Raw genomic sequence first — 13,732 nt, 5'->3', positions numbered from 1 at the left:
TTAACTATGTCCCTTTTCCTTTCAACTTATCTGTTTTGTTCCTTCATCTTTTCACTGTAGCTCTTGTGAATGCAGGATTATATAACCTGAATTCACTTGTCACACCTTTTTTGTACACACACAACTTCCAAAGAAAAGTTGCTTCTCCAGATTTGAGCTTTGTTTTGTTTCTTGGCAGAGTTTTCCTTTTGTTTGACATAAAAACCTTTAGCATGCACTCTGGGTTACCTTATACTGTACATGAGGGGATGAATACTTTTCATGTGCATTGCATTACAAGCACTTTTAGTACATTTTCCAGACCAACATTAAAACTGCAAAGAGGAAGTTAAAATTTTGTATCAATCATGAAAACTTTATTTGTTAGAAAGTAGTATTTGGATATTTTGCAAGTACTTTGGATAAAGTTCCAGTATGCTCATTACATCGTCAATTCAGCAGAATATGGATTCTAACAATGGAATGCAAGGTGTTGCAACAGCTGCGCAAAATTATCAGCAGATCTCTGTATAAGAACGTCACACAGATGACCACTGTGCTCTTGCTGACCAAAGTCCCACAGGGACAAGCCTCCTCCAGGCAGCACTGTCTGCCTCAGCACTGTTAGGCCTGAGGGGGCCAGTGTTCCTCCTCCTACCCCAGACATGAGGCGTATTGGCCCTGTACTGACAGTAGGGCAGGGACGAGGAAGGGCACCGTGTCATTATTGGGAACAAGGAGGGCTGTGAGCGTGGTGGTCTCTCCTGTGTTATTTTTTATGCCCTCATTCTGCCTGCACAGGCTCAGTCTTTCTTGGTCCTCTTGGCTTTAGCTATATTCTCCTGACGTTTCTGCTTCTTCTTCTGTTCCCGGTCACGTGCCTCTATCATCTTGGCCAGCTTCCAGGAGAGCAGTGCACTGGCAATGAAGAGTGGTGTGAGAGCCAGTATGACGGTGGTCAGGAAGCCATAGGGGTCTTTGGCAGCCCACTCCACCACGTACTCTGCCCATGCCTTAACGTCAATCATGCTGGTCAGCAACAATGAGACTGGATAAAAACCTGAGAGAGGATACAAAGGGAGAAAGCAGTGCATGACCAGAGTTGTTGGTTTGATCAAAGTAACCAAAGGATCTCCTCCCAATAATGAAAGGTATTATGAATACAACCTACTTTTTCTTTTTTTAATCTCCCATGTCAATAATGTGTACAGTCATCATGTGCACAAGAGAGAAGTTGTTTGACTGTATCTTGATATTTGTCTATTGATGCAAGCTAAAAACACCAAAAATACAAACTGGTTCAAGCTTCTGAAATAGGCAGCTCTTGTTTTTCCTCTATCCTTTAAAAGTGAACATAGTGTATTGATGATCAGTTACAAATATAAAAGGAAGCTGAACACATGACACATTACATTAGTCTTCAAAAAATGTGGTTCGTCCCAACTTTATAGTAGATATACTGTACCCAGCCTTTATGTCTAATCAGCAAAATTCATACCTTATAAGTTAGAGTTAACGTTGTTGCAGATCATACAAACTCTGCATCCTAATTTCTCCTGACCTCCTTACCAGAGCCAAAAATACCCCTACACACCTCCACTGCCCAAAATTACAAATCAGCATCTCTTTTCTCTTTAGTGATATTGTGTTACCAATACATAAAAAAGTAGTGTTTTTTACACAACTGATATTTTCCAAAAGGTATCATTCGTCAAGATTCTTTGCAGTGGGAAATGTACAAAAACGCTGTTTTGGTGGTCTGCGGTTCATTGCTTCATCTGACTCCTACCAATCAGTCCTGTTGCTGATGGTCTAGTTGCATTAGCAGGTTGTGTACTATCAGTTTTAGTCTGTTTTATACTCCTCATTGCAGCTTTCATAACAGATATTAAATGATTCATGAACACTGATGAAACTCAAGTACATCTGATTAGACTTACAGACTCTGCAGTTCTTTACTGTCACAGGAGTCTTAAGGGGTCGTTTTCAGCTTTGCTGGTCAAGTAAATCACAATCTATTGCAGAGAAGTGTCAAAAATCACCATGACGTTACAATGATCTATCATGAGCATTAACAAGTTTGGAGATTATAGTCCCACAAGAAATGACAATTAGCCTTGTGATGTTTGATAGCTATGTTTGCTATTTCTCAATCGACCTATTATCACTAAGCTTTTAGTGTGTGTGTGTGTGTGTGTGTGTGTGTGTGTGTGTGTGTGTGCATATGTATGTATGTATGTATGTATGTATGTATGTATGTTTGCATGTATGTTTGCATGTACATGTGTATGTATATGTGTATGTATATGTGCATGTATATATGTATGTATATGTATGTTTGTATGTTAATGTATAGGTATAAACCAAAAAAGAAAAATAGTATGGACAATCATTACAAAGAGATGGATATTGGATATATTTGTATATAAAAGGGAAGCTTACTTGATCATTAATTACTAATTAATTACGAAGATTTAAGTGTTACTTCTTCCCACTCCTTTTCGGACATGTTAAAGAATTCATATTAGTGATGGAACAGCCTTGTTTTTTTTTGTTTTTTTTTATTGGTATTTCTTTTTGTTTATTAGAATTTATTTTTTTTACATTTTTACAAATAAACACTTTCAACTCAAAAATTCAAATCATATTACCGCTACATCTGACAACAGGTTATCACAGTTTTAACTATTGGCGTCGCTGTTATTACACATGTAGTCATCCATCAATTCGGTATTGGGAAACCCTTGGATGTGAGTTCCAGTCCACTTCCCTGTCCGGGCTCTGGACTCTCATTCCCTCGTACAACTACTTAAATTATGACCACGTACTTAGTAGCATCAACCCAAGCCGCAGCTAGCATCCCTTAGCTTTACTCCAGAGATATAACCTTTGACAGCTACAGAACCATATACTCCGGCCACAGCCTCATGCAGGCGAACAGGAGCTAGCTAGAGGGGGATTCCAAGTTATCTGCCTCTTGGATTAGATCTTTATTTTAGGGCTGTTGGTATAAGATATATATATATATCTCAAACCGTCCTAGCTAGCTGAAACCACCCATCTATAACGGCCTAACTTTACAAAGCGAGAGCACTGACTGTCGGATAAACTACGACTACAATAAATATTCATTTGACAAAAGCACACCTCAATAATTCGATGATGTGGTGGTTTGAAAATGAATTTAGTATAAAAAAACAGACTTACCACAGGGCAAAGATTGTATTTCTATTCCCGATATACTCCAGCTCCTCCCTGTTCCAGGAAGTGTAATTGGTGAGGTCCCTGCTTACTGCTTGCTCGTGATTGGTTATGACGTGTTCTCTTAAACATGGGAAATGTAGTCCATAAGCCAAAGACACATGATTTACGGGGAAGTGTGGAGAAAAGGCAGACCAGGGCATATATTTCCTTCTAAAAGAAAGGCACTATCAGACGCACAGATATATATTGTGTATTATATTGGCATGACGACTGGTGATTGAAAGCAGGAGTAACCCGCAGCCTGTATCATACTTATTTCATAATATTAGATGGGCTAGAACATAGCTTTTATTATTCTTTTTTCTCAAACACATATGGGCAGTAAACATTGACCACATTTTATAGAACTCGTGTGTGTGTGTTTGTGTTTGTGTTTGTGTGTGTGTGTGTGTGTGTGTGTGTGTGTGTGTGTGTGTGTGTGTGTGTCTCATTCATTATATATAATTCCGTTGAGATTGCTTTCTTTATGGGTTCAGACTTTAAAATGCCATATTTTAAATCAAACAAATGCAAGGTGTTTAATTAATTAGTATTTTTCATAATCAGATTATGCTAGGTTTCCTAGGGAATGGAAACTATTTGTTGATAGTCTACAATGTCTGTTGGATAAGGATAAAGGAAGTCTGAATTATTGAATACAGATTGAGCAGAAAAAATAATTATAAACAATACAGTCAGAACAATAAAATAAAGCTGTTTCTGAAACTTCTGAAGTTGTGTAGAACCCTGTCTAGAGCTGGAGCAAATGGGGTAAAAACTGTGTAAAAAGAAAAAATGGCTCCTCTGGCCCTCTGAGAAGATGACTAACATAACAAAAGAGGACCTGCTGGCTTTGTGAACTTCCTGTGGGGAAGTATTGAAACCAAATCAGGTTAGGCCACATCTGCTCCGTCCATACGGCATGGATCACTTTCAGAGCAGTTCAAAGGCCAGTCTTTTAGACCTACTCTCAGAGGATGGAGTGGGGCAGCTGGGAACACATGCAGACACATTGCAAACACACATTCTGGTTTATCAGCATAGTTTTGGCTAAGTTTTATAGACAATTTAGAAAAAATACCCAATCTGGTGGCTTTTGTGTGATACACTATAATTATTAGCTTCTGCTTCATGTCTCACCAGGCGGGAAAAACCCTGGGGGTCTGCAGTACAGCCGCACCCTCAACCCCTGATGACTATTTTACTCCCACAGAAGCAGGCCCCCTTTTCCTGGCACAGCTATGGAACTAAGATTATCAACAGAGAGGGAGGAGTACCATAAAATGACTGCGCCACAGTTTATAGTTAACAAGCTTCACTAGTGGTGTGTGTCATAATGGTTACAAGAAAAAAACCTGGTCTGGACAGACTATGAGATATTTTCAACATCCTTTGAGTTTGCTTTTTCTGTTGCAAGTGGATAAAGTCAACTATGGAAGTAAGGGTACAGAATATCCTCAGAGCTTCCAAAAAAGACTGTTTAGGCAATTCAGAGTTGCTGTTTTGTTAAGTCAGGAGACTTGTGAAAAAAAGGTGATGACGATTGATGCAACCAAGATCCATCTGGATCTGAAGTCACAATATGGATACACTATCATTTCATAATGCAATCTGCAATGATTGTACATGTGTGATAAATTAACCATGTCCTTCCAACTCAACTTCAGTTTGTTTTATAGTTTAATGTCCCCATATAAAATAGTCTCACCTTGATGATGTCATCAAATTTATCTGGATCACTTTCCAGGGGCACTGGGGAAGTCTTCAAGTATTTTTGCAGGCATGGGTTACTACCCTATTACAAAATTCTGGGCTCCATGTGTGTCAGAGAAGAGAGAAAAGAGGGGGGAGAGAGAGAGGGGGTGATACTAAAATATATTGAATATACTATTGTATCATTAATAAGCTTTGATATGAATTGTTGTAAACTCTTGTTGATTTATTTGTGATTGTATATATTGTTTGATGTAATTTTGTTTATGCTTTGGCAATATTGTTTCAACTTTCATGCCAACAAAGCAATTTGAATTAGAGATAGAGAGAGATGGCGAGATGGAGAGAGAGAGAGAGAGAGAGAGAGAGAGAGAGAGAGAGAGAGAGAGAGAGAGAGAGAGAGAGAGAGAGAGAGAGAGAGAGAGAGACAGACCTATAGTTATAGAGAGAAATTGTCAGAGCAGGCTAAAGGATAGTTAGCTTGAGCTCAAACTGACCCAAATGACTGTAGTGACTACAGAACACAACCATGTCCAGCTCTATATCTTTCTCCTCTTCCTCCCACGCCCTTTCCGTCTTTGACAGCTGAGAGTCCTTTGCACCAAAGAATCGAAAACAACCATCACGTTGTTATTGAAGAAGCAAAAGCCCGGGGTGGTAGCACAGGCTCCAAAGAGAAAAAAGTCAGTATTCTTGCCCCCTTTTACCCCTGTGGGAAACTACAAGTCCGCCCCTGGATTAAGTCCCCGCCTTTAAACTCAAATAAGAAGGAAACTTCAAAGGCCGTCGGCCGCCGGGGCTCCGCCCTCGCGCTCCCGGACGGCTTCACAAAGGATTTGCCGACGTTCGGGAATTCCGCCTCCAGTTCCTTTTATAGCGCCACTCGTGCGCTGGCTGCGTTCCAGAGTCCCGCCCATCCTGGTTACTTTGACAACACAAAGGACTTCACGGAACTCGCAGGCACCGCCTCCCTTTCCAAATAAGGGCAGTCTCTCCATGTACGGCAAACAATCGGTGCGAGATTGCCCTTTTCTCTTCCTTATCCCGTTTATATGATCGGAGAGGAACTGCGCTTCAGGTTGGAAGCGGTGCGATCATGGCCGAGCGAGTCCAGCAGCCCCCAGCCAAGCGGCTCTGCTGCAGGCCCGGCTACAACCCGGCATGCAGACAGGGGCAGCGGGCTGGAGGAGTCCTGTGTGGCGGCGCGGGGTCCGCTCCGGGAGGGTCGGGGAATGGAAAAACGCACAACCCCGAGTCGTTGCTCGACATCGCGGCGCGCAGAGTCGCGGAGAAGTGGCCCTTCCAGAGGGTGGAGGAGCGGTTCGAGAGGATCCCGGAGCCCGTCCAGCGAAGGATCGTATACTGGTCATTCCCGAGAAGCGAGAAGGAAATCTGTATGTATTCCTCTTTCAACGCCGGAGGAGAGGAAAGTGGAACTAGCGGGGACAATAATGACGAAACCCAGCTGCCTTTCTTACGGGGTGTCACTCTGCTAGAGGGTGGCTGGGTGGACAACGTATTGCAAGTCGGTGAGTGGACTATAACGATACAATAATACAGGAAAACAGCATATAACACACCAAACATCTGACTCGCACGGTTCGCCTTTTACTGTGGAACCATGCCAGACTTTTAAAGGGCTTGTGCTAGCCTTACATAGCCTTGTGAATTATAAACAATGCAGGGTATTTCCACACCAGTCTACCCTATAGCTGTGTGAGAATAGCCTATTTTCAGATAAGCCCGTAATAGTAGCCCACTTCTCCTTGTTTTTGCCCAGTGAGCTGCGCGCATTGAATTGCCCAGAGCCATCCCAATTGGAAGCTTAGCACTTTGTTCCTATTTTTATGTCTTTCCAGCTCTCCATGCCCCCACCAATGGGTACGCAGACAAAAGCCCCCTATATCTTTTCACCGCTGGCTAAATAGAAGATATTTAGAAAGGGTGGGAGGGACGGCGATTTAAAGCCACAGTGCTTCTATTTTGTTTGCCAAACACCTTTGTGAGACAGACTGGAGCTTTTCTGTTGCCTTTCCAATATTCAGCCGAAGCCCATGCTTTATGCAAGCTGGTAAAGGCAAAGATGGTTTTCTCTCTCCCTTCTGCATTATTTGTGGTAAAGCTCGGAGTAAACAGAGATGCTGTAGGCTCAGCAACCCCCTTCCTGTTTGCCTGCCTGCCTGCCTGCCTGCCTCCCTGCCTGGCTGGCTGCCTTTGCCAGAGCCACAATATTTCACTGCAATCGTCAGTGCAATAGACTCAGCTGTCAATCCGGCTCCCCACCCTTGGAAACGGTTCAGGATTCTAATCCCATTAACCCCCCCAGTTCATCTGAATCTTAATGCATTCTGCAAACAAGATTTTATGCATGATCTTCTTCCTCCCTCCCTCCCTCCCTCCTTCTATAACCCCCCTATCTCTCTCCCTCTCTCACTTCTTGGCTTACTATTCCTCCAAAGAATCCGTGTGGAGATGGCTTCAGCTCTTGTGGGCTCAGAGAATGTGCAGTGCACAATAGTAGCCATGGAGCAGGCAGACAGGCAGGCAGCTCTCCCTCCCTCTCTGGCCTGTTTACCAGATTCCCCAGCATTAGACTCATTTATGTGCTCACTCTTTTTGGGGCTTTGGGAAGCTAAACACTCAGCACGGGGTAAAGCAGTCCAAGGCATCAGTGTGAGTGCTTGTGTGCTTTGGAAATTAGTCAGAAGTAGTGACAAAGAGGGCAACAGGGTCATTTTTCTTCGGCCACGCATGTGCTTTTTTGTGTGAAAGAAAGAGAGCGATAGAAAGGAGTGTGTGGGGGGTTTGATAAACACAGAGGGGGGATTGTGCATGCATCTGTGCGTGCATGTGTGTGTCTTCGTCTGCACGGGCTGTCAGTCTCATCCTGCATGCTCGTATAGAGTGGAGGATGACAGGCGAGTACACAGCAGGAGGAGCGCATGTTATGCTGATTGCAATTTTCACCCCAGAATTTTTTTCTCTAAGCTTGGGTAGATAAAGCCAAGGAAGAGAAAAATGATAAATAAAAGATGCAATCTACTCCAGGGGACAGGCAGCCACTGGAGGATGAGGGCTTAAAAGCAGGGCAGCATGGGAGGGGGGCTGTCAGCCACATCACACACCACATGTATTGGCCCATCAAACACATACAGTGGGTCTGGCCTGGAAAAAAAGTGCAGGGTGTGTTTGTGTGTGCACACAAGCGTGCTTGGCTTTGTGTGTCTACTCGTGTGTGTGCTGTCAGTGGGATGGGATTCAGTGTTGATGATGAAAGACAGTGGAGCAATAGAATAGATGCGGGGGTTATTGTGTATGGGGGGGAAAGCTAATATACTTGAATGGATCTGCTGTCGCCGTATTCCTATCCTCCCCCTCTCATCTCCTCCTCCACCTCCCCTCTCTCCCAAGTGAGCAGCTATAAAACTCTCCATATTTACTCCCCTAAGGCCAACTACCAGCCCCCAGTCTCCTGTGATTATTTATCTTTTTCTCAAAGACATTAATCACATGCTTTTTCTTTTTTTCCTCTCCATCTCTTTCCATACATCAGTGCTGCGCAGAGAACGGATAGAGGGGGACGGCATTTAAGGGGAAGAGCAATAGATCGGGTGATATCAAGAAAAAGAGGGGAAGCCTAGAGGGAGAAAGTGGGTGGAAAATGCAAAAGAGGAGAGAGGTATTGAAATGGTGATTGCAAGAGAAGGCGACGTATGAAAGTAAAGAATGAAGTGCAGAGAAGGGGAGAGAGTGAGATGGATGGGTTGTTCTTTCTCCCATGCAAGCTCATCTGTTCCAGTGCCAGCCTCCCAGATAAATATTCATATGTGAATGCAAGTGTTATCTAGCAGGCCACTGCTCCTCTTGGTATAGCCGTGTTATAACAATCCTGTCGAATCAGTGATGAATTTGTCAGCCGCTGACCAGGTAGGGGAACACATACCTAACCTCAACCTGCAGGAAAAGGTCCGTCTGTGTAATAATTCATTAAAACCTGCAAATGAATGAATGAAATATGCAGGATGCCCCCGGAGAAGAGTCCCACAACAACTGCAGTGTGTTGGAGAAATTAAATCGTCATGAGCTGATCAAAGAAGTATCAGTAAATCTCACCAGTACGCAAAGTTTCACTGCACTTTATCTTGTCAATCAGGCTGCAGTGTGCCATAACTGAGCTGTACTTACAGGTATACAAAACTTCCGGAGCTGCTTCTCCTCGTCACAGCATCTGTTCTCCGTCCCCCCTTGTGTAATTTAGACTCTGCAGCTCATCACGCTGAAAGGAAGGCTAGCATTATGGTGCCCCATCCTCTAATTATAGAATTCTAATCCTATGGCTCTTACATGGCATGACAAAGCATGTTTGCACTTCATTACCCTCCTTCCTGTTTCAGTCCTTCAGTCTGGGTCAAGTTCACCCACCCCCCCCCCCCACACACACACACACACACACACACACACACACACACCTCCACACCTCTACACTGACACACACACATCTTCTCTCATTCATTTATGACATGCACTGTCCCACTCCTCCTCCCTTTGACCCCTCACCCTTCTCCCCTCCCTGTCTGCCTGAAGGGCTTTGTGCCAGGAGATAAAATAAAACACAACCCCCCCCACAAACACTAACACCACAGACACACCACCTTACTCCTTACTATCCTGTTACCGTAAGCCCCATGTCCCTATGGAGTGACATACTGATGCCTGGCATATGTCGCTCTGTGCAATGTCATTAGCGTAGGCTACATGCTGCAGCCTATTTATCCCACTCTCCTTGTTAGGCTAATTTCTCACATGAAGCTACATGTCATTATATCAAGCTGCTGCCCCAAATCTGACTGATGAGGTGGATGCTTTGTTTGGGCTGCTTTAAATTCAAACAGAATACATGTAGTTATGAATCTTTCCGTGCATTTTTACGTAGTGATGTTGGGCGAGATAGCCTCTGATATTTTGCCTACCCCCAGCCCAAAATATCCCTAGATGTCCGTGGCAGTCATGCCTGTTTGAGTGTGAATGTCATCCTCCCCTGCTCCACCTATTCCAGAGACAAATTTGTACGTGTGTGTGTGTGTGTGCATATGCGTGTGTCTGTCTTGTGCGTCTGCATGCTCATAACTCAGGTTAATTTGTTCACGCTCTGGAGAATCTTAATTAGGTTTCTGCGTCATCTACTCTCTCTCTCACCCTCTTTTTATCATGATGTCAATGAAACAGTGAAATAACAACCAAGCTGGTGGTTCCCTGTTTTTATTTTTTTTTACCTGTTCTCTTTTTTTTGAACCACAGATGGTGGAAATCAAAACAAAGACAATCATAAACCTTATGTGTTGCTCCTAAAAGGCATGCTTCAGGTGTGTGAGTGTGTATGTGTGTATGCGTGTGTGTGAAGAGGAGCAGCAGAACCGTATGTCATTTTCTATTAGCTTTAAATCACATGTGTGCTTAGTATTCAGGCAGAACGCCGGCAATATCAGACATAATTTACAACAATACAATACCACAAAGACATGGACTACACCTATAAAACAAAGGGGCTGATAAAACAACAAAGACTATTTGCACACACTGCGAGGTTATTGTTTGTGTTACAAAGCAGTGAGCAGAAATCTGTCACACTTTACACTGAGCATGTTTGTGCAGGACACACACTCCTGCACACATTTTGGAAGAACTAAGAATTCACAAGGCTTTTCGAAAAGCTTCTCGAGGACCCACGTCGACATCTCAAGCATTTTGTCCACGAAGGTGCAGAATTTAAGATGCTAAACGTAAATCTTGCACGAGCATGTTGTGTGCGAGACACTTATCAGGCTGAGCTGGGAGTTTTTTTTTTTCAGTGGATGAGGGCTTCATCTTTTTTGTTTGTGTGTGGGCTGTTTCTTTTCATGTGGGTGGATCTGGTTTTATTTTTCCTGTTAGGTTAGAGAGTTCCTTTATCTTTTTACAATGCCCGTCGAGATTGAGCCCACATGCCTACCACCAAAGACGGGGAGAGACAGAATGCTTCCGAACATCCTGTCTTTCTGTGTGGAACTACTGGGTTGTAAAGAGGCTCAACTTGTGACTCAGGACTGTAAAGGGTTGCCGACACAATATGACTCAGGACTTTGAAAAATAACCCTGAAAAGGGTTTACATTTCTCTCTAAAGAATGCGCTCAATAGAGTCCTTTTTTAAGGAAGTCGCTGAGTACAATCTTCAGTTTGCTGCTCTGAATTTGTTTCTCCACCAGGCTCCAAGGTGAGGCTTTGGGAAGCAGTGATCCTGAATCTGGTGCCTCAGGTCTACCCCGAGCCATGTGACTATCCCTGGGCTTGTGTCGTCATGGAAACATGGCTGAGCCTAGAGCTAGTGTAAACAAATGGCAGTCCAAGGGGGAGAGAGAAAGAGAGAGAGAGAGAAAGAGAGAGAGAAAGAGAGAGAGAGAGAGAGAGAGAGAGAGAGAGAGAGAGAGAGAGGAGACAGGGAGAGGGGGCTGCAACCGCATCCATGTGAAGAGACATTGAGTCTTGGGGGGAAAGAGCTTTCTCTCTGTGACTGTGAGAGACCGGGAGCAGCAGATTTCAGGCCTTTGTCTCATTTAGTTAGTTGAATGGAAAGAAGATAGGATACATTTCAGCTGTCCCGTAATGGAGACATGCTGCACTAGTGTCTTTGCGTGACAGTGTGTGTGGGCATGCAGGTTTGCTTGTTAAGATGTCCAAATAGACAAAAGATGTATGTTTTATTATGATTTGACTTTAATGCTAACTTTTTCTGTAGCCTAGGGTGGTGTGTCTGGAAATCCTCCAGGTGTAAGGTTTTATTTATTTCTGTTTACCCAGAATATCTTCAATGTGAGCTGAAGTTGGAGTAAGCATCGACATAAATCTGAAACGCGTACGTGATAATTACTTTCATTCGACCCTTAATGACTTTCAGCAGCAGCTCAATTTCCGCCTTCGATTACTCACAGACAGTCAGCCCTAGCCAGTTTTCAGTCTGGGTGGCCCCCTCAAGGATTAAACCCATAAAAGAGAGCTCTGACAGTACTTCTCTGTACCCATGGAGTGATAGATGACCGTTGGTTCTTTTGCAAGCTCTGCCATGTTCCCAAATGTCAGAAGTTTCCAGAAGGTCCCAATGGTTGTCCCATCCCAAACTTGAACTAACCCCATTCCCAGACACAGATGTGCCTCGAGATAGATTATTCCCACCACAGACCATAACTTCCACGTTCCATCTTCTACTCCCAGTCATAACCGTCTCCTGCTCCTCACATTACCAACACTGTCCCCAAAATGTACTATTAGGAAGTCTCTCTGCCATCTCAAGCTCACTCCGTCTGCCTTTCTTTTTCCAGTCCCTCCACCTGGCTGGAGCCAGCTTCCCTTTCAGTCCTAGTCCTGGTCCCAGACATAGCTGTGTCCTCCCTTCCCCTCTTAAATCACCGTCCCAGTTCCAGCTCTAGTCAACTGTGTGTCTGCCACGCTCCAAAAAACCTACTACCAAGTTGCTTAGGACCACCCTTCAAACTTGCCCAGCTCTGGCTCATTATCAAACACTCAATGCACAAGATCAGCATGCTTTGCCTTTTCAAATAAACCAGCTAAAGTAATAAAGTTCCAGCATGAGCTCCCTCACGTCTCCCCCCCCCCCCCCCCCCCCCCCCCCCCCCCCCCACCCTGTTCCAGCTTGACTTGTCTCCTGTCCCAGACTGTGGCTGCTGGGTGTGCGTCAGCAGCTCCTCGGCTGGCTGACTCTGTCTAGGAATCCAGCGCTCCTTCCACACAGCTCGTGCCCCTCTCTTCTCTGTGAGCGGAGGGAGCAGGCGATGGAAAGGCTACTAAATCCACAACGACAAGGCCCTATTAAAAGCTGTTTTTTCTATTTCATTTAATGACTTTTATTACCAGCCGCCCTTCTCTTCTTCGATTTGGCAATAATAACAACAGGGGAATGCAGCACTCAGCGTTCTCCTATCTGATGCTCCCCTCCATGTTTTTTTCTGTTTTAATGAATTCCTCTTTGCACCAATGGGCTGCTGAAATAAGCACAAATCAGGCCAAGACTCTGCTTACTGCAGTGTAGGGATCAATGTATATATGCTGTATGTTTGGTGTGTGTGGGTGTGCACTACTGTAGCTTTTGGATGTGCTAACTATGAGACTATGTGTTAAAGACTACACATGCTCTCACTGTTGCTGCTAAACAGAGCCTCTCTGTGTAGTTTGGTCAACAGCTGGTTCTCCCCAGAAGCCAAACAGCTTTGGATTGGCCCAAAGGCTACCAATGTGTTTCTTTTTTGTGTGTTCAGAAGAAGTAAATCACTATATAATCTGTTAGAGGGTAGACAGTTACCTGCTAGTTCTTTAGAAAACTGTTATTGTCCTTGCAAAATTAAGCCACTAAAGCAAATGCTAAGGCTAACCCAAACATGTCTGTGCCTTGATGTTAATAAAAAGATAGTTGTGTTAGCAGTAAAGTCTTGGTTCACTCTTTTATACTGCACCCCGGACCAATATATCTCCTTTAAGCTTGTACAGGATTGAAGTTAAGCTCGTTTTTATCTGTGTGTGAATGCGAGCATGTGCATGTATGACTTGGTGTGGTAACAACGCGGTGAGCGTGTTTATGGCTGTGTGTGTCAGGCTGAATAAAGGTGAGGCATGCTAATGATAAGAGGCTGGATGACATTCCCGTCTGTCATCGTTCCCACCCTATCCCATTTCCACTCTTGCCAAACACACACACACTTAGTTGCGCACATGCTCTGAGACACACACTTGCTTCACGGTGCCAGTGAC

General features: G+C 44.0%; 2 protein-coding genes across 2 annotated transcripts in view; one reads left to right on the top strand and one right to left on the bottom strand.

Annotated features, from left to right (window-relative positions):
• Positions 1-328: 328 nt before the first annotated feature.
• On the bottom strand, positions 329-3,315 carry smim15 (small integral membrane protein 15). Its single transcript, XM_034691301.1, has 2 exons — positions 3,187-3,315; positions 329-1,039 (listed from the first exon to the last, which is right to left on the bottom strand). Exon 2 carries the CDS (start codon positions 1,005-1,007, stop codon positions 783-785), a length of 225 nt encoding a protein of 74 aa, XP_034547192.1. The 5' UTR covers positions 1,008-1,039; positions 3,187-3,315; the 3' UTR covers positions 329-782.
• Positions 3,316-5,862: 2,547 nt separating this feature from the next.
• Positions 5,863-13,732, top strand: part of LOC117818432 (zinc finger SWIM domain-containing protein 6-like) — a 52,955-nt gene continuing 45,085 nt past the window's right edge. Inside the window, 1 exon segment of the mRNA XM_034691298.1 lies at positions 5,863-6,464. Coding sequence (XP_034547189.1) covers positions 6,032-6,464 — 433 coding nt within the window. The 5' untranslated portion in view covers positions 5,863-6,031.

This window comes from Notolabrus celidotus, chromosome 9, assembly GCF_009762535.1.
Source record: "Notolabrus celidotus isolate fNotCel1 chromosome 9, fNotCel1.pri, whole genome shotgun sequence".
NCBI lineage: Eukaryota > Metazoa > Chordata > Actinopteri > Labriformes > Labridae > Notolabrus > Notolabrus celidotus.
Note: the sequence above shows the minus strand (reverse complement) of the source record. Positions and strands in the feature narration are given on the sequence as shown.